The sequence below is a fragment of the Chelmon rostratus genome, chromosome 5 (genome assembly GCF_017976325.1).
Source record: "Chelmon rostratus isolate fCheRos1 chromosome 5, fCheRos1.pri, whole genome shotgun sequence".
NCBI lineage: Eukaryota > Metazoa > Chordata > Actinopteri > Chaetodontiformes > Chaetodontidae > Chelmon > Chelmon rostratus.
The window spans coordinates 12,063,065-12,083,250 of record NC_055662.1 but is presented as its reverse complement, the minus strand read 5'-3'; the positions used below and the strand labels follow the sequence as shown (position 1 = coordinate 12,083,250).

The following is a 20,186-nucleotide window of genomic DNA, read 5'->3' as shown; positions in this document are numbered from 1 at the left end:
TCATCCTCTGAGGCCCGCAAAGCCCCGCTGTGGAGACAGAGAGAGTCGAGTGTTTGCTGCATGTCCAGACACTTTCCAGCCAGTTACCTGTCCACTCAGACCGCAACACCTTCCTCCCGAGAGCTGTTAACCTGCCTCACCTTGCTCCATCCTCTCCAGACCGAAGCCCTGCAGCCTGCGAGTGAAACTATCCACACAGTCACAAGCGCCTCCCTGAAAACCCTTTTATCTGTTTCTTACCAAGCTATTGTTATTCCCAAGTGGTTTCTGAACAATGTTGCACCACGTACAATATCTCCACGACGCCGTGCACTCCGGACCCCACGCATAATACCTCCAAGCCTCAGGAATACATTTGCTCCAATGTGCCCACAATATTTCACAGATTTCTTTCTACTCGTTTACAATAAACCGCATGGTACACTGGACAAATACAAAACTGGACAGTCACTACACTTCTCTCTATAGCTGCCACCATACTTAATGCAATACTGCTCAAATGCACATAGCTAATGAATACTAAATGTTGTGTTACGAAGAGTGATATGTGTAGTTAGCTGTCCACGTCAAACACACGGCTGTCTCTTTGTATGTGAGGTCCAGTTGTCCTTGAAACTCGTCTCTGACCCCAAGACAAATTCCTGCACCCACCTGCAGTCACATGTCGGTCTGTTTTACAGCTGTGTGATTGTCTTTTGTGGTTGTTTTGTTTTGTTTTTTTTAGCTTTTTCTCCTCAGTCATTTATCTGGAAGGCAGCCTTTAGGTGGTGGCCAAGGCTGAAAACGCTGCTGCTCCTATTTCATGCCGCTCCGCAGCACCTGATTGGCCGCGATGAGCATGACGCTGATGATGAAAGCAATGGCGAAGGCGCATATCAGGCTCTTGCGCACACAGGTTTGCTTGACTTGCTGCGTCGGGCTGGAACCTGAAGAAAAATAGAAACAAAAAAAGAGGAGGTGGGAGAGAAAGAGAAAAAGATTACCTGAAGGTCCATTGAATCAGGTGTTATTTACTGCTTGAGAGATATCTGATAATCATTTCCAAATGAAAGAGCTCATCACAAAACCTTACAATTACATGAGCACAATTAGAAGGGATGAACACTGCCAAGAAAATTTGTTTTCACACCTGTACGCTGCGTAAGTGCATCTAGATTGAAATGTTGATTGGAGTTTTGCAACAACAAACAAATGGATGGAGCCTGACTGGCATATTAAAGGTGCTCATCAAAACCCCAGCGCTCCAAGAAAAGGTGCCGTATACCCGGGGAATTATCTGAAGTAAGAACCAAGGGCAGCTGAAGCAAAACAAAATCTTCAAACAGAAACTTTTATTCTGTTTATATCTGTTGCACCTTATTTTTGATTTCAAAAAGCTTACATTTGAATGCGCTCCTAATTTCCTCAAAGGTCATTTCTGTTTTTGGAAAAACACATTTTTTTGTGATGTGTAAACGTGCCTCTGCTTCTTCAGTAAGGGATTTCCTGCAATGACTTTCAAATGAGCTCCAGAGAGCGGGGTTCTCCACGCACGGAGTACGTGTAGGCAGATGGAGCTTTAGCAATAGTGTAGAGATGTTTGTAAATGAGGAGAAAGCGAGAAGGAGAGGGAACAATGCCAATCGCTACGCACAGTTGCTCAAATTACGAAACAGCTGCCTGAGAGGACACAGCATTTCATACACTGCTGATAACCGACTGCAGTACATTATGATCTATTGATGCTGCTGATGGGAGAAATTGGCATCGCTGCTTTTTCAACACAGTTCTTCACATGTGGGTTTTTTATAATTTCTAAGAGTGAAATCAATGTGTTAATTTAAAAAAAGCCATTCCAAATATGTTGTCATTGAAGTGTGGTAAAAGCAGCCCAGTATCATTCCAAAGCACGTAATACACCTGTGAATCACTAGAGGATAGCAAGCCAGTGTCGCGTTTTGCCTCGCCTTGGTGTGAAAAGTACATGCCTGTACGAACCACCAGCAGGGGGCGATAATAGTGGCAGAACTTTTACCCAGGAGACTCAACCTAACCAAACTGTGACCTTCACCTGAAATGTTTCTCAGCTAGTTTTATTGCAAAAATGTGTCCAGACGTTGGACGTTTGTTATTGCTAGCTTGAATGAGTGGAACGAGAAAGCATTCTTTTAACGTCTCGGCGAGGCAGAATGTGTCTAAGTCTTTTTTTTTTTAATGTACGATTAGGCGTGCTCTCTCTGTATATATTATCATAAGTTGGCTTGTAATGATAATTTGTTTTTTTCCAACACATCTATGCAAGCTATGTCAACTTTGATGCAGTTTGAGATGCTGCCTGCATGTTAAAGGATCATTTCACCCAAAGCACCCAGCCCGCACTTACCCCTCGTGGTGTATGGCCATACAGTTTTATTTTCATTTACTAGAGATATTAATATAATCAGAATAAATTGTATTTGTGGTGCTTGAAGCTTAGATAAAATGACATTTGGGAAAGTACCACAGCAGGGTCGTCCTGGTAGCCTTGTGGTTAAGGTGCATGCAGCATAACCGCATGGTATTTAGCTGATGTGACCCTTTAATGTTTAACATGCACTAATAAAATATGGACATGACATCACCCAGTTTTGGCCAGTTATGCTGCGACGTACATCATGAACAACACGTGTTTGAAATATAGGAGGTTCTTCCTTACTGTCTATATCCACCTGGCAGTCCTCAGGGTTCTCTATGTGGTTCTCCTCAGTCATGATGATGTTCTCGATGTCTTTCATGGAAAGGTGATCGCAGAAGGTGTCGTACAGAAGCCTCTTCAGCTCTTCGACCGTTAACTTCTGCATGTCACACTGGAGATGGACACACACAACTAAACATTAAAATGGACAAAGGCTGAAGGACACGTTTCCATAAACATACATACGCTACATGCAAAGACAGGCACACACGTGCGTACAGTGTGCTGGCACACACAGGTAACACATAAAGAGGAAGGACCAATAAGAGCACCAATAGCAATGTCTGGAAAGAATTACGTTAAAGTTTGTGTAACTTTAATCAGATTTTGGAAATCTACGTATAAATTGACACGTTGAATTTTTGACAAAGTTGACATCCAATCCAAATACAAGGTCCCCTCCAGTTGAATTTCCTATTGGGCGATTGAGCAGTGTGATTCGCCTACTGGATAATTGAGTTTATATGCCTCATTTTCAATAAAATTTGATCAGACTGGGCTTTTTGGCAGGGGGCCTTAAAGAGATGGACACTAAAGTGAGTGTTTCAGAGGGTGAATAGTAAAAAAAAAAAAGGGTGCCAACAAAATAATGTGTTTTTGGATTGTTAAAGTATGCAAACACCTTCTAGTAGACACCCAAAGTAAAAGCAGGAACCTGAAAATGAACATAATATGGGACCTTTAACTCCTTGACTACAGTCTACTGTTGGATAGTTTAACCTCTTTGGCAGCAATGAGATGTATTTTACATGTCAATTCATATTCTGCAAAGAATAAGCTGTCAGATAAATTTAGTGGGTCAAAAACTACAGTTTGTCTCATAAAGTTTAGGTTTGAATAATTGTATTTGCTTACATTTCACCTCTGGTGTTATACATGGTAGTCAAGTGAAATAAAGAATGTGAATGGCTGAGATTGAGACTAAAAACAAAATCCCTGCAAAAATGCCGATCCAGGACCTGCGCCTGTTTGGAAAGCTCCTCTGTGCTACTCATTTTCGGAGGCTCCGTGCGATCAATCCGCCAGCACATGCTTGATGCTGCTATTCACATGTAACGTTATGCGAAGCTATGCAGCCTTTGCAGCAGTCCCTCGGGTTTCTTGACTCTCCCAGCAGGTGGCTTTGCTTGTGATTCTTTTACTCCTGCACTGACTGCACCAAGAATTCCCATAAATCCCCTCTCTCTCTCCCTCGATTGGGAGCCTCAGTGCCTGACAGCCATTTCGGCACTGTTATCGCCTAACTACAACAAAGGCGGCTTTGACAAGAGCTCCATCCCATTAATTTCATCACACTGTCAAAGTGAGCTGTTGATTATCTAATGAGGTGTCTGTAAATAAATTAATATCTCTTTTACATAAAAACTGACTTTAATGTTCTTAGTAATAAGACTGTTGCCACATGCAACGAGGCGGAGATATCAGCTCAAAGTCCCGACGAAGGACGCAGCTCTTAAGGGAATCCAAACCTCTCCAAGATTAAAATCCTCCCATTAACAACCCAGTGGATGTGACAATTAAAACTGGCTTTCCTTTCCTGTACAGCAGCAGCAGAGTCTTAATGTTTCTGCGCTTGGAGGTTCGCTACAGCTGCGACTCTGCTGTCTGTCTTCTCTTTAATAGGCAGGAAATGAGTGATTGAATAATGAGCACCTTCCAAAAAACGGAGTCGAAGTCAGTGCCGTTGAACTTATCTGGCAGCCCAGCCGCCGTCAGCTTCGGGCCCAGAAGAGTGACAAACTCCTCAAAGTCCACCTGGCCATCGCCTGCAGAAAAGAGGAACAGCTGGTGTTTATTGTGGCTGGTATTTATAGCCTGCTAAAGTCCAGTTTTGTGGGCAAATGCATCTGTGCTTTGTGACTTAAGTTGATAAAATCCATGCTGTGTGTTTGCCTCACCGTCCATGTCCAGTCTCTGGATGATGACCTCCAGCTCCACCTCGTTTGGCATGTAGCCCAGGGAGCGCATGGCCATCCCCAGCTCCTGCTTTGAGATGAACCCATTCCCATCGCGGTCAAACACTTTGAAGGCCTCGCGGATCTCTGCAGAGAAGACACACAAATGTTCCACAGACCAAAGACGCATTTGTTATGCCGCATCATAGTTGCACGGGGGTTGGCAGCTCAGGAGAACAAATTCCACAAGTAAAATGACGAAAAAAGAGCCAAAAAAAAAAAAATGCAATCGAACAAAGGGCTGAGATCAGGACAAATTTTCAGCATTCACTGCCGTCCTTGAATTTAAAATTTCATGGGGATGAATCAAACCTACGAAATCTTCGCTCTCGTGGCTGCATAAAATAACACAAGGATATATTCTGCTGTGATGGGAGGTGGGGAAAGCATTCTGGTGGTTGCATTTCCAAGAATCCCGTCAGTCCAATCATTTCTCAGAAAGACAGATGAATGAATGGCAGAAAGGTTAGAATAACATACCCAGTATATTACTAATATTTGAAACTATTACCACCAGCTCATAATGACTGTTGAACCTCTATGTGGAAGAGTTGACATTAAAATCAAATAATGCCACAGGATAACTCACTATCAAGCACTGACAAGCTGATTTTAAGCTAGCTCCACTGCCTATCCTAAAGAGAAAGTTAGCATGACGTTCATGTTTCTCTATATCTATATCTGCTATTTAAAGCATTGGGTTTTAGGTAAATAAATTGTGTTGAAATAGCTGTTTCGCTGTTATGCATTGTTCAACACGTCCTTGTACAATCGTTGGAGAGTGTACCAATGACAGACTTCCTCCCTTGCTCCTGTCGTAATCACTATGGCCACTAGAGGACGCCTAACAATATGCGTAAATATAGGTCCCTTTTCTGGCGTGGATTGGCTGACATTGTCCATTACAGGAGCATTCCACTAAGTTTTCAAATCAAGATGAGCTTTCCAGTTATGATAAGTGCTACTCAGCCTATGAAAAGTTGCACTATGTTTTCTTCAGTGATGGTTTCAGCCTGTTAAATAAGTGATTTAACAGAGAATTGGAGTGAACTCTTTGTTTTGATGCTAGCCAGGACACCAAACTTTCTGTAGCTCATCTGTGTCCGCTGAGTCCTGCTTTTTGCTATTTTCTGGATGATTTTGGTGTGCTCGACTTGTTTGAGTAGCTGCACTAAAATTGAACAAAACTTTTATCTAAATGTTATAAATATCTGTGCTTCTGCTGCGCTGATTTTGACTTCCACTGACCATGTCTGCTGTGACTCCCCAGACTTTATAGAAGTGCAATGCTAAACCACTGCAGCAGCACCCCTTTAATATAACTCCATAATGAAAGACTGGTTGTAAGGTGCTTCATGTTGTTAGTAGCAGCAGCAGTGAGTTTGAGATAAACAGATGAAGAGGAGCTAGAACGCAGCATCATCTACACAAACTGAAACCTCAGCAGAATGAAATGAAAGACATCACAGCACTGGACGCACAGCTTGAACGCTGAGGAGAAGAAGACCTCCCACCAATACAGAGCCACGATCACTACAGGACATCTTTAAAGCTGTTAATTCCTCAGTTCAGATAAACGGCAGATTTCTCCTCATCCTCCACTCGTTTACTTTTCACTGAATCCCTTCATTTACATGCGGTGGCGTCCACAGCCGAGTCACCTACAATTTTAGACCTGCCCCGGCATCATGTCGCACGGCTGATTAGCACACAAAAGAGCAGAGCAGGAGACGAATCCAAAGACAGAGATGATGTAAATCTTCAGGAAATCATGCGACATATCTCTAATCTCTCTAATCTGGCATTTATTGGAAGCAGACGCCTTGAAATGCATCACTGAACTGTCATGTACCAGTCCTATTGTATTCAGTCTTTGTAAAAGGGCTTCCTGGGAATAAAGTGAAAGTAAAGAGTTTGCAAATGCAGTGTCGAGTGAATATGTAATGAAAAAAAACAAGAACAGAGTGGTGTTGCCAAATAATCCATAACTTCTTGCACAAGTGACTGACAAGAACAGCCTTCCAGGTAGGCGACACAAAAATTCAAATGCAAATTTAAATGACTTTTCTCTCCTCAGTTTACAGCCAATTAGCGGTTGTTAAGTTACCGAAGTGTAATAGTATAAACAAACTTTATCAATCCACTGCAAAGCCCAAAGTCTTGTAAATGGGAATTGCTGCTCCAGTGATTTGTGTCAGACCAGCGACAAATGGCCGAGCCTCGGGCCAAAATCCACAGCGTGACAGTCTGTGACAAATATTTCAGTCGGGGAAACAAAACATGAAAGATCGATGGCGGCGGGAAACAGCGTGTCATTCTGTGTATAATGTGGTAGCACGGCTTCAGGAAATAGTTTGTTGTAATCAAGTACACGTCCACAGAATAGAAACCCTGCCACAGGGACAAGGGTACTTGGCAGTCGTGTATTACAATGGATTACATCTGGGCATGCAATTTATAAAGGCGGGCTGACATTCGCCGCCGCTATTCCTCACATTGCTTTTCCCTGCAAAATGTATAGCGTGAATCATCGAGCGCTTCCAGCTGTGGTTGTTTTTTTCCCCCCTCTTACTTGGGTGTGATCTTATTGTTCATAGAATAACAATACCACAATATCCACCTGAGGTCCTCGCTCCATCTGTTTACTTTAGAAAGAGGGGGGCTTTCCAGCACACAGAAAAAACAACATGTTGCAGCCACACAGGAGGCGAGCGCACTCTTAAATAAGGTGCCAAAACAGCTCTGCCAAATACTCCGTCTCCCATGAAAGCTTTATTTATTGATCAAAGGCCAAGGTGAGCAAAACATCCCCACTGGTGAGTGCTGTATAGTATGTTTGATGAAAAAAAAAAAAAAAAGTTTGTATTGTGTAATGAAATACGGGCACTATTCGTTGTGGGAGGATTTCATACTCTGTCACAAACCATTTACAGGATAGAAACGCCTCAGTGCTGCATGGGCCAGAAATATAATGAATGGCTTATCAAGTCCAGTGAGATACACGACCGTAAAAGTGGAATATGTATAGCCATTACAAAAAAAAAAAAAAAAAAAAAAAAAAAACCACTTGGCTCTGCTTGAAATCAGGACAGAGTACGAGAATGAACTAACAAATCTCTGAAGTAAACCAGACCATACATAATCCACACTCCAATTTATCAAAAGAGGCTGACTAATCATCCTCTAAAAGAATTAATTTCTCTTTTTGACCACAAGCCATCTCGATAGAGTGCTATCTCTTTCAGAGTTTATCTGTCTTAATTGTCCTCCGGAGAGACAACTATATTCTCCCGCTTTCAGAATGGGCCGAATTCTTATGTATGCCACAGCGACTTTATTGTAATTGAGAAACTGCCTCTGTCAGACGCCAACATGCTCTCTCTCCCTGACTGTGAATAAATTCTCTGGGAAAAAAAAGAAAAAAGAAAACAAGAAGAGCTCTGATATTGGTGTACGCCCGCACAGATGACCCGAATTATCCTGCCCAATCAAAGGGAGGCAGTTGGCAAAAATGAACCACCGCTTAATCATTTAGCCTTGAAATAAATGGATCTAAATACGAGGCACAAACTGAAACGACAGTGGGTCAGTAGCTGCAAACGGTAGCGGTAAGAAGTGATAATAATGAAGCAGAGGATGGAGATTTTTTTGCTTTCTGCCACTGCGACGGGAGATTCCTCATATTGCATCGTAGCATAGCTGTTACACATTACGCCTGCTCAACAATCCACTGTTTCCATTGTTCATTAATCTGATGAGTATTTGTGTGTGCGTGTGTGTGTGTGTGTCTGTGTTGGTGGGTGGGTGTGTGTGTGTTGAGGAGGATACAATGAAAAATGCCCATCGCAGGTCCACATTGTCAAATTGCTTGTTTTGTCCAAAGAACACTTGAAAGCTGAAGGATAATCAGTTCACAATGATAGAAAATCAACAAATCATATTTAAGAGGCTGAATCCAAAGGATGCTCGGAATGACTAATGATTTGGATGATTTGTGAGATGATGCCAATGGACAGAAAAATAATCAGCTGCAAATTCATTTATTTAGCAGTCATTTCAGGGGTGCTGGGGGTTTCTCTGTTAGAAAGTCTTTTATGAGGAGTGTGTTGGCAAACAGTTGCATCATTAACGTTCATTTGGAGTTGTGTCTCTGGCTACCTGACACATGTCGATCTGGTACTCGGTCTCCTTTTAGCCGTGCTTCGGTCCCTCTTCCTGCTGGATTTCTCTGACTCTTAAGTTGCTAAATGCTCCGCCATGTTCTCCAGCTAGCTGCTAGGTTGTGTCGTTTGGTGCGTGGCTGGCCGCATACAGTGGACTTATCTCTTAGCTTTTTTGCGAACAGCTGCTCCCCCAGCTGGAAAGTGGCCTGTTGAGTGAATGTGAACCGAACAGTAACAGCTGAGGGAGACTGCAGAATCTCTGCGGGTTTGTCACTACATGCGACCACTTTCACATCCCTTTATTTTTATAAGATATTCATGAGAGTAGCCTTAAGTTCTCCGAGCTTCATATCTTTAGTGGCTGCCAAGGACCAGTGACTGTACATAATAACTGCCACCATAGACTCTTTTAAATAAGCTTCCTGTTGTAAAAAGGTGACATTTGATCATTTTTGGGTGAGGACACTGGAGCTTCTGGAACTGGTTCAGGAATCAACAAAGACATACAAGTCACTGAGTCATTTTCAATGTTCGCCAAAGTCGGATTTCACCTCTCGTGAACTGCTTGAACGGACATAAAAGCAGAACATGTAATGAACCTACCATTTCATTTAAATTAGAGTGTCACCATTCTAGATTTTCCCGTCATTGCTGCAAATTTTATTATAGCTCCTGGCCTTTTTATACTTCAGTGACTCTCCATTAAAGCTTCCATTACATTTTACTTTATTACCTTATTAAGACACATATGAGGTTGTTTTTTTTTTTTTTTTTTTTTTTTTTAGGTTTAGAAGCTGCCGTTGTTGCATCTTCCACCCCGTCTCTGGGAGCATGGCGCCACCAGGGAGGCGTGAATATTTTGGTTGAAAGCATGTGGTACTTGCTTTGATGTGGAGAGGTGCTTGTTGGCCTTCAAAGATGCGATGCCACACGGTCCCCTGTGGTGTGATCTGACAGAGGATGAAAAGCCCAAGTTAAGATCGTGAGCTGCGAGAGCCAAGCGTCTGAAGCTGAACTCCCACCAGAGAAAGGTGCAGTGTGCTCCCATCACACCGCTCTCCCCGTACACTGTTGTATATCAATGAAGTGCACTGGATCCTTGCTGCAGCACAGAGATGCTGAGCAGTCTGTGAACTGTACGCAGCACCAGACAAAGCCAGGAATCACTTGGAAATGGAGCTGATTCATGCAGACAAATAGAAAACGCCTGGATTCATGAAGAGGCTGAAGCATCAATGACAAAGGTCCTGACATCACTTTCTATGTGGTTTCCTCTACTCGACTCTACACAACGTAGTGAACAAGATTTCAAGAATTTCATCATCTCTGCCTGCATACATATAATAAAGCAAACAGTAATCAGGAAGAAATGGGTGAAATTAACTATCCCCGTCCTCGCACAACAGAGACGGATCACATGGGAAATATTTACTTAGATTTCCGAGGCAGGCCCGGAGCAAAGCCTTGCCCGTTTCCAGGCTAAATTTAGCATCGGTGAAAACTTTTGCTAATTACGAGTGGTGCACTCTGAGCAGAACAGGCTAATACTGGGGCTTTTGTAGCTGTGAAGTGTCCGTGAATGTAATCCACGGCCTGTTTTACAGAGCCAGAGATCCTCTTCCCCTCAGTCAGACCTGCATCTGCTTAGGGCTGCTTTGGATCGGCAATTGCAGCACACCCACTCTTTATGTAAGACCTTATCAGTGTGAGAAAAACACAGCTTGTGTGTGTGTGTCTGAACCTCGAGCGACTATTTTTAAACACCCATAGCAACCTTAATCCATCTTTAGCTGGGTATGGGCTGACTTGGGCACCCGGAAGATTTGAACATTACCATAGCAGGCTTCTAATAAGGCTCTGGAGTATTCAAAAGGGGTATATGGCAGAGTTGCCTGTGTCTTAAGGAAAAATCCCTTCTCTGGGTTTGGATAGGAACTCCTCCCTCCATTATGAAATTTGAAGCGCTTTAACCTCACCAATGCAACACTGACACGACCACTGGGAGAAACTGGAAGAGAAAAAAAAACGTTATAAAGGTCGAGGTGCTTCATTCTCAATAAGGAAAAAAAAATCCCTGAGCCAACTTAAACCCCACTTGACCTTGAATGATTGAAGTCAGCGAAAGGGTGAAATTTTAGCCCGTCTCTTTTGCTTCTTACGGCCGTCTTTTCCAGAAAAGAAGGGGATTCATTGATCTGTCTCCATTTTTTTCCCTCCCTCGCTCTTATGTTTTCTCAAAGCTGCAAGTTTTCATCATCGCAGCCGACCCTAAGCTGAGCCGCGGCCAACATCATACAAAGGTCAGATGTGAACTATCAAAAGCCCCCACTATGCATGATAGCTTATCCAACACTCCCTCATCAGTTCCACCATGTTAAATGTACGCGCTCGCTTACGAGTCCCGTTTTTCTACCGCTGGATGTGGTTATTGTCTGGTGTCGACTTTGCACTGTTGCTCATCAGAGGGAGGAAATATTGCCCAGGAGAAAAAGCACTTCACCTTCCAGAACTCATCACAGTTAATTTCACAGGTAATAAAGTCTGCTGGATTCACTCCTTCGTGGCAATCGATCAAAATGGAAATACATTATTTAACTTTAACCTACCTGACAGCTGTAATCACAGCGTTTCATGACATTCTCCACTAATCTGCGCCACATATTTCCCATCAAAACCCAATTTGGCAGATTACAGCTACAGAGCAACTGAGAATTTATATGCTGTACTCTATAAGATGGATAGTTTATTCTGTTATTGAGAGTTAGATGAGAAGATTGATACCACTCTCTGATCTGTATCGTAAATATGAAGCTACTGCAAGCAGCCCTTTATCTTATCTTAGCTATAAACAGGAGGAAACAGTCACCTTGGTTCAGTAAAAAATACTTACCAGCACCTCTGAAGCTCATTAATTAAAACTTCATATCTTGTTTGTTTAATCTGTAGAAAAACCAAAGTATAAAAAGGACAAATTGCTGTTTTATGGAGGGTAGTGTGCCTGATTATTTCCTTCCAGGCGCCTCAGCTGGTTATCAGGCAACTGCTCAGAAACAAAGCTGTCAATGTCAGATTTAAACAAATGAAATGCATGTGGTGCAACATGCAATGCTGGTAGACAGATTTTGATCCATTTAGACAGAGCCAGGCTAGCTGTTTCCCCCTGCTTCCACTTGTTATGCTAAGCTAACGCATACAGACATTAGCATGTGATCAATCTTCTTGATTAGCCCTCTTCTAGAAAGCTAATGAACGTATTTTCCATAATTTCCACAACTTTTTCTTTCAAAACGAATGAAAAGTGACAACATTTCAGTGATTTCCAGAAAGCCGTCGTGTTTATGTAACATTTTAGCCAGTAAAATCATCACAAACGCCATGACAGAACCACATGTTTTTTTTTTTTTTTTTGAAAAGCAGTTTCACTCGACAGATGCAACCTGCGGCTCGCCGGTTGTGGTGCTGGGTCACTTCACCCTCTGAGAAACAGCTCATTCCTGCTCACATCATTATCGCCGTCCATGTCAAGTAGAGCTTTTTCATACGCTGCCTGTCTCATCCCGGCAGGTGGCACAACCAAGAGATCCTTTTTGAAATCCATTCCTGTCTGTCTGCCTGCCCATCTGTCTGTCTGTCTGTCTGTCTGACCGGCAGATTGTTTAATACGACCCTCCGACATGCAGGTAGAGCGGGAACTGTTCAGCACTGACGGAGTGACCGGAATTTATTTATTTATTGTTCTCAGCCTGATTGATACTAGCGGGATGCTTTCATGGGTGCAGCACATCTGTAATGTCACGAGCCGCGTCCTTTTTCAAAATGAATCAAATTAATCTTCCTGTCCTGCTTCTTTTCTTCACCCAGGTGTGTACCTTTTTATCGTCGGTGTTTTTTAACGATAATCATCAAAGCCTCTGAGGCTTGTCAGGCACTTAAACAGAGCAAAGTGATATCTCACTACAGCAAACCTCATACTCGTGCACCATCTCACCGCACTGCCTCAGTCTTTTATGGAATAAAAGGTCACAAATCAAACACCAGCGAAGTCAAATTCTGAACGAACTGTGAACATTTCGCAGGCTTTATAGGCATTTAACTTGGCAGTAATTTAACAATTACAGCAGTCAGCGCCGCTGATGCCGCGTGCCTTTCTTCTTTGCAAATCATTAACAAAAGCCGTCTTAGTTGTAAACTGACGTTTGCCAGACTTGTAACATTGTCAAAATGATTTGAAAGGCAGAAAGTGGAAATGTAATGGTGTTGGCAGTGGAAAAACACTTCATTTATTAACTTGATTCAGTTTTTTTGTTTCAATATTGTTTCAGAGAGAGGACGCTTTGATGGAAAGCTGTTTTTTTTTTCTCTAGGTAAGCATGAAAAGCTCTCGTCTATGCGAGGGGAAACAAAGTGTTTGTTTCAGGGATCCAATTTAAGGGTAAAACAAGGTTGTTGTGTTTTTTTTAGAGAACAATAATTGAACTAATTCTGGCTTCCTGGGAGAGAGCCTCGCTAATCGCAGTCAATAGCTGAAGTGAACAGGAGGGAAAAGTAGGTGTTTGGTTTTGGTAACCACATCTGGATTGTTTGCACACTCCACACTGAGCCAGCATATCCGCTACTATCTCGATTGGTCATTTTAGTGTGTGTTGTTGTCCAAATCTCCTTAGCAGCATATGCTTTAAAATGGTCTCAGCTGACCCCTTGGAAGTACGCCCCCGCAACGCCCACAGATTCTGCACCAGCAAAACGTTCTGTGCATATTTTTTGTCTTGCCAAGCAGATGCCGGTGTCTTTAAATATCTTCATTTGTATTCATGTAAGTATTTCCAAAGGAATGGAAGTCAACGCTCCACCTCAGGGCAAAGCAATGAGTCAATGTTTTCTGCTGCAGCTACAGTAAGAGTGGAGCAGAAGCATCAAGATCTCCTCACAGGCAGTTTATGTGATTAGGAACACAGTGGTGTCAGAGGTTTTTTTCTTTTTTCTGTTTTTTTTTTTTTTTTTTTTTTTTTGAGCAGCTGTCAGTCAAAACGATTTGCCAAGTCCCAAAAACTCTGCCAAGGGAATGACTAAAAATGTTAAAGAAGCCCCGATCGCATGTGTTAAATTTTTATCACTGAGAGCAAACTACTTTCAAAAACAAAATGTGGCGCAGAAGTCAGAATATCTTAAGAAAATCTTCTCAAATGCATATTTATGATTCAAGGAGATGCATGAGGGGAAAGAAAACTTCCCAATTAGTCCTGTCCATGAGCCAAGAGCACTGACGTTCGCCATCCAAACACACAGACTTTACCTATTTGAGTGTCGCTGCTTGTTTTACATTCACTGAGTCCCTTTTCCCCTGATGCACATCAGACTAACCTGAGCTGTGATCAAGGCATAACTACCTCAGTTCAGTCAAATTAATTTGTTTAGTTTCCACGCAGGTTTTTGTGATGCTGTCTAACCAAAGATAAAGTACTCAGTGCCCCATTTGGTGTACTGATTTCTATCATTTATGCCCAATTCTTTTATGTTGTTGTACAGGGAGCTTAATTATTGTGTATTAAGGGATTATGGATCCTACACACAGCCACTGTAGTGAAACTGTAGCAGCTATGATGAAAAATGATCAGAATTGTTGTGGAATGCGACATTTCAGTCTGGACCAAACTGGTGGCCTGACCGACACAACAGCCAATAGCAACACTGCAAACATTAAGAAAGGCTCAGTAATCTTCTCCTTTTTAGCAACACAGATTTCCACTGCAAACCTTCCGCACAACGCTACTGTCGCTCTACAGCAGAGTGAATGAAATACTGTTCGCACAGTGATTGCGCACCAATAGTCTCTAACTCAGTAATGACATGAGTCAGACCTTCCCACCAGCACTTTTATCACAAAATAAATGAAAGAATGCAAACACAGTAGCTACAATTCCATCTTGAACCTGCAGTGATGTTGGTCCTATGATTCCGACCACTTCCTGTTTGCAACATCTCAGCTTCCTGTCTCTTGGTGGGAGCCGACGGCCCAATCTGTGTTTGATCAGGGGACGAGGAAAGCCGGCCCTCACTCCGCCACGGGTGCGAGCAAATTGAGAGATAGCTTCGAGGGCTGCGTTGATTCTGATTACCACAGCCCGTCACTCGCGAGTTGAAAAAGCTCCTTGAGAGATTCGTCCCTGCTGGGGCTCTGCAACAGGTTTGGCTTTCATGTTTGGTTGACAGTGATTAAGAGGAGGCTTTCATGCCCAACCAAGCACCCTGGAACTGGAACTAAGTGAGGAACAAAAAGGAATCATTAAACATGTTGATGGATTTGAAGTGTACAATGACCTTTTAATATGAGGATTAATATTCGGGTTCCACCTGCAGAAACAGGATCCCTGTATTAGATATGATGCCCATCAAAATAAGGCTGCTATCCAAGTAAATTCCCCAGTCTGCTTCTGTCTGTCTTGTGTTATTTGTGCTGAATTTGTAAAGTATTGTCTGCAAGACTATTAAATGACTGAGACTGTAATTTGTATTGACATTTTGCCTTCCAAGAAGAGTAACTACCACATAGATTTGGTGGTGTTGCAATAATTTAGCTATAATTTCCCTTTTTGTTATGAATTCATTTGTATTTGTGGCTTCTGCTACTTCCTTAATAAATTGCAGCTATTATGTTGCTGTTTTTAAGCATAAAATGTACAGTAGTTATTAGGCAACAGCTGAATTCACTTTTTGTTTAGCTTTTTCTAGCAGTTCGCTCATGTGTGGTGAATGGATTAATTTGCCTTAATGTCACAATTTATTGACTATTCATGAATAAATCCTGTTTTCACATTCATTGGTTCTAAATTAATAAAGGTGTTTTGTGTTTTTTGGGACAACTTTCTCGAGAATCTCTCTGTAACAAACAGAATTGTGGGTCTAATTCCTTAAATAAATGGTAAAATCTGACTCCCCTCAAGCAGTCCTCAAAGTTTACTTCTATGGACGCAAGACTGAGGAAAAGAACAAAAGGCAGACAGGAATATGTGTCATTCTATTTTAGCAGATTTGAAGTTTTCTATGCGAGTCTACCACACTGAAAACAAAAAAAAGTGCAAAACAGTGAAAGGAAAGCCAGAGCGGATTTGAACTGAAACAATAGATAAAGCGCGCTGATCACAACCTTGTCAGAAATATGCAAACATTCTGCTCCCGTCTTATCTTCTGCTTGTGTCTACAGAAAACTCCTGGCGTCTGTTTACATGAGCCTCACTCTGGGACCTGTTACAAATGCTTTAAGCTCAGCCCAGGGACTATTTTGAAGCTGCCTCCAATAGGGCTGTTGTTAGGCAGTGTGGAAATGGGCTACCCACTTAATTCCACCTGCAGTGATATTGACACTGAGCTTTGTGTGTGTGTGTGTGTGTGCGTGCGTGCGTGCGTGCGTGCGTGCGTGCGTGTGTGTGTGTGTTCCTTTTAGAGGTGGAGGAGGTCTAAACTATATTGAGCTCCTGTAATATGACCAACTGTTTTTTTTTCAACCCTCTCGTGTAGGAGGGGAAATGGAGAATATGGAGTCCTATTCAATTTATGCTCGCATCATTGTACATTAAGGTACTTGCTACCACCCCCCACCTACTACTACACACACACACACACACAGGCTTATCGACACACACACACCGGCTTATCGAGCATCAGAAAAATAGCGTTTTGTTCCAATTATGGCTTTGACAGCCTTCACGCCGGCAAAGTCTGGTGCCACTGGTCCAATCCCTGGGGTGTCCAAGCCAGTAATTGAAAATCAAGTCCTTGGCTATGCGTGCCAATAGGGCTTGAGCCTCCTGTCCCCATACATGCACTCACACACACATATTCGCTAATGTGCAATTTCTCTTCGTGACAAAGCCCTGTCTCCCTGACGGCCGAGCTGATGTATGTGACACTTCAGACTTACAACCAATTCTCGTCCATCTCTCAGGAGATGGGCGCGTTGACGAGACACGGAGGCTGTCGTCCGAGCTCGTCTGATCGCCATCCACTTGAGATTGCTCAATGCATATTTGTAATTTGGAGCTCATCAGCCTTTGAGGTATCTGCAATCCAGGAGCCACAATAACACAACTGACCCTTGTGTTTTGTCAAAAGTGGCTTCACTTCCTCTTTGTTTGGGTTCCAATGGATCAAACAGATTTTCTCCTTTTAAATACTGTTTTTCTTTCCTTCTGACCTTTATAAACCCAAATATACTGGAAAGTTTGGCTCTGCCACCGTCCCTTTGCTGCATACTGGCCTTGCACATTTGATGAATGTAACAAATGTGGAAATAGCCAGAAAGCATTGTTATCATATTAAATTAGGAAATAGTTCAATGAATCTATATTTGTTATGTTGTCCAAAGAGTCATTGATGGACAAAGACGTATACAATTTGTCATCCTACATAGTGATATTACTGATGTTTGGGTCAGTGCGCTGCCATAGAGGTCTGACTCTCTGTTATTAAACAGAAATCCGAATGGATTTATTTGGGATTTTAGAGGGCAGTGCTGCATAACAGTTTCTGTCAGCACCAATCACTAGTACAGAGCACGTGAAAATCCACTGTATTTAACCATGTTTTACAGCTGAGGTCACGAAGACCTAAAACAGAAGTAATATTGGACATCTGAATCATCCTCAGCTCAAAATTACGTTTACAAGCAATAACACAATGTTAATTATGTTTTTAAAGAAGGCCCCCAAGAGGAACATTCAGATTATAGGAAGAAATCCAGAAGAAATGTCCAATAAAGAGGTAAATGTACCACAATGCAACAGGATATTGCTTGGGAGGAACATGCGTAATGATCCCAGCAGCAGCCCATCTTTGAGCAGCTGAAAATATGAGGAGGATAAAGACTTTGTTTCTCTTTCTTAGCTTTAAATTAAGCTAAATTTAGCTATTAGCCACCATTACATTTATATTATTCCCATTTGGGGATATTTGGCAGGGAAAGCTGCGCGGATCTCAGTTTCACAACAACAGCACTCAGTCCCCTCACTGACACAGCCTTCAAAGTCTGCCTCTTTCACAACCTGTAAGACATCCTCACACGGGACCACTAATGCTCTACAGCAGCTGAAAGAGGCTCTGTCACTGCTGTTAACCGTGCATTACCTCAGGCTCTCCTATTCTCTCCACAAAGCATCCCATTGCTTCTCCACTCAAGCTGCCACTACGAGTTGAGCCGTAAAGCCCAAACGGCTCACTTAGTCCTGCGACAGACTGACTGCAGCAAGACAGCACAAGTGGATTTGACTGACTGAAGTCAGTGTTGCCTGTTTATCGCACCCAAAGCTTGACCGTATGCTGAAGTGGGAGGGGGGAGGGAGAGGAAACTGAGATTCCTAAATCTCAGCAACCAAAAGCTTCTTCTGCAGTCAAGAAAAATGAATGAAATAGGAGACACCCATCTCTTTTTTTTTCTTCCTCTGCTGCTGCTGTGTGCAAAATATATTTCTGTCATGCAAGGTCTCCTGGAAACCATGTTTGACAGTAACGTGCTGAGTGATGCAATGCTATAATCACGAGCGTGACATCATGCAAAGATCACTTTAGGCACTGACATGTTGACACTTCTCTTTTATCACGGGCTCAGTTTGCGGGGTGTCAAAGCAAAACAGAAAGGCAACGGAGTGGAAAATACAGAGCCTTCAAACAGTCACATCTGTCTCGTGCACATTCTTGTCTTTTCCCGATGTTTTCTGCGCGTCCGAAACAGGTACTGAGCCTGTTCATGCAACACCTTTTGAGAGTCAAACCCAAGTCATGCTTGGCCTCTTCCACTCAGCTTTTCTAACTAATCAACCTCAGCACTGAATCCCGTTTCCCTGCCAAACTTATCATGTGTGTGTGTGTCTTTGCATATATTGCAGATGCAAACCTGTGTGTGTGTGTTTGTGTGTGAGAGAGAGGAGTTAAGTTTGTTTGTTTGGCTGTGCCATTTCAAATGTGTACAACTCCAGGTTTGATTAATGGTTCTTTCTCACCCTCTCACCAGCATCCATCAACAAGATCCTGCTTGTCTGTGATTGACACATACGCATTTCAGTCTTTGCCTAATCAGGAATGCATCACTTTTAAAGACGTGTGCACGCTGATGACACTGAATCTACATGGAAAAGCAGTCAAAATTGTCCAAAGTGTGTTTCCCTAACAATGTGTGCATTATGAAGGTATCAAGGATGAGATGTGCACTGAACGCATCACGCAGCCATTGATACGTCAGCTACCTTTCAGCGTCACTGCACTGAATGCATGGCAACAACACAAGAACTTGGTGTCAGCACACACGCTTTGGGACTTGAATGGTGTCCCTCGGGCTGCTGCATGCTAATATGCAGATGTCGCAGGTTCACATCACAAGTGCTCCAGGCGTGAATATTCTCAGGATGATGATAATAATAAAATGCTCAGAATTGTCATGTGTCAGCATCCTTGTTGGGGGACTTGGTTTGCTGTCAGGTGCCACTGCAGTGCTGTGGAGGTTGAATCTGTGCATGAATGTAGAAACATTTCTTTCTTTCTTTTTTTTTTTACACTGATGTTGGTTGAATCATTTAGCAGCTGTGGTGCAAATATTTCACAGTGCCCAGAGATGGAAAACAAATATGGAATATCAAACACTTCTGGAGCATCTGACCATCAGAAAGTCTGTGAGGTCAGACTTAACAGGCCAGTGAAATCAAGCTTCCATCAACCAAATGTCCACCCAGCAGCTTCTGCTTCTAGTCGGTGTCAGTACATCACAACTGTCCTCAGGAAGCAACACTTCATGGACAAAAAAAGGAGCAGGGATGCCTTATTTTATTTAACCAAATCAGCTCAACGCTGAGGCCATATGCAGCAAACCCTCTGAATGTGCTGCAAATCTATATTTGCAATCATTGAAAGAAAATTGAAACAAGATATCTGATCTTTGAGTAACACTGATAACAAAGAGTGGGATTATTTTTTGCACATTCTGTTTCTTTTATCAAGATCAGAATAAAAGGGAGATTTTTAAGTCAATCCCAAAGCCCCAAACGGGCCTCTTGCAAGATGAAAATCAAACCCGCGTCATGAGCGCTGTCCAAGGTGCTGACCGCGCGTCTGTTTGAATGAGCTCCATCGCAGCCGCACACACACGAGCCTGTTGTAACCAAACGCCTCCTGTGTGTGCGCCTCACCAGCCTCGAACACCCTCAGGTATACGCGAACAGGTAACATCTCACCTTCAACTTCGTCTTCGGGCAGGTTCACCGGTGCGCTGTAGGAGAGGATGTCGGGGATGGTGCAGATCCCCCGGTACATCAAGGTGGAGGTGACTGGGTGCATCGGCATAACTGCGACCTTTGGCTGCCACCTGCGCCC

At 42.8% G+C, this 20,186-nt stretch overlaps 1 protein-coding gene across 1 annotated transcript; it reads right to left on the bottom strand.

The window, feature by feature from the left end:
• Window positions 1–795: 795 nt before the first annotated feature.
• On the bottom strand, window positions 796–20,156 carry LOC121607112 (calcium-binding protein 7). Its single transcript, XM_041937797.1, has 5 exons — window positions 20,048–20,156; window positions 4,612–4,755; window positions 4,367–4,479; window positions 2,675–2,825; window positions 796–926 (listed from the first exon to the last, which is right to left on the bottom strand). Exons 1-5 carry the CDS (start codon window positions 20,154–20,156, stop codon window positions 796–798), a joined length of 648 nt encoding a protein of 215 aa, XP_041793731.1.
• Between the last annotated feature and the right edge of the window lie 30 nt (window positions 20,157–20,186).

Coding starts and splice junctions, on each gene's coding strand:
- LOC121607112 (XM_041937797.1), bottom strand. CDS start 20,156: ATGCCGATGCACCCAGTCACCTCCACCTTGATGTACCGGGGGATCTGC. Junction 4,756..20,047: donor GCCCGAAGACGAAGTTGAAG/GTGAGATGTTAC, acceptor TCTTCTCTGCAG/AGATCCGCGAGGCCTTCAAA. Junction 2,826..4,366: donor TCGACTCCGTTTTTTGGAAG/GTGCTCATTATT, acceptor GTCCATCTCCAG/TGTGACATGCAGAAGTTAAC.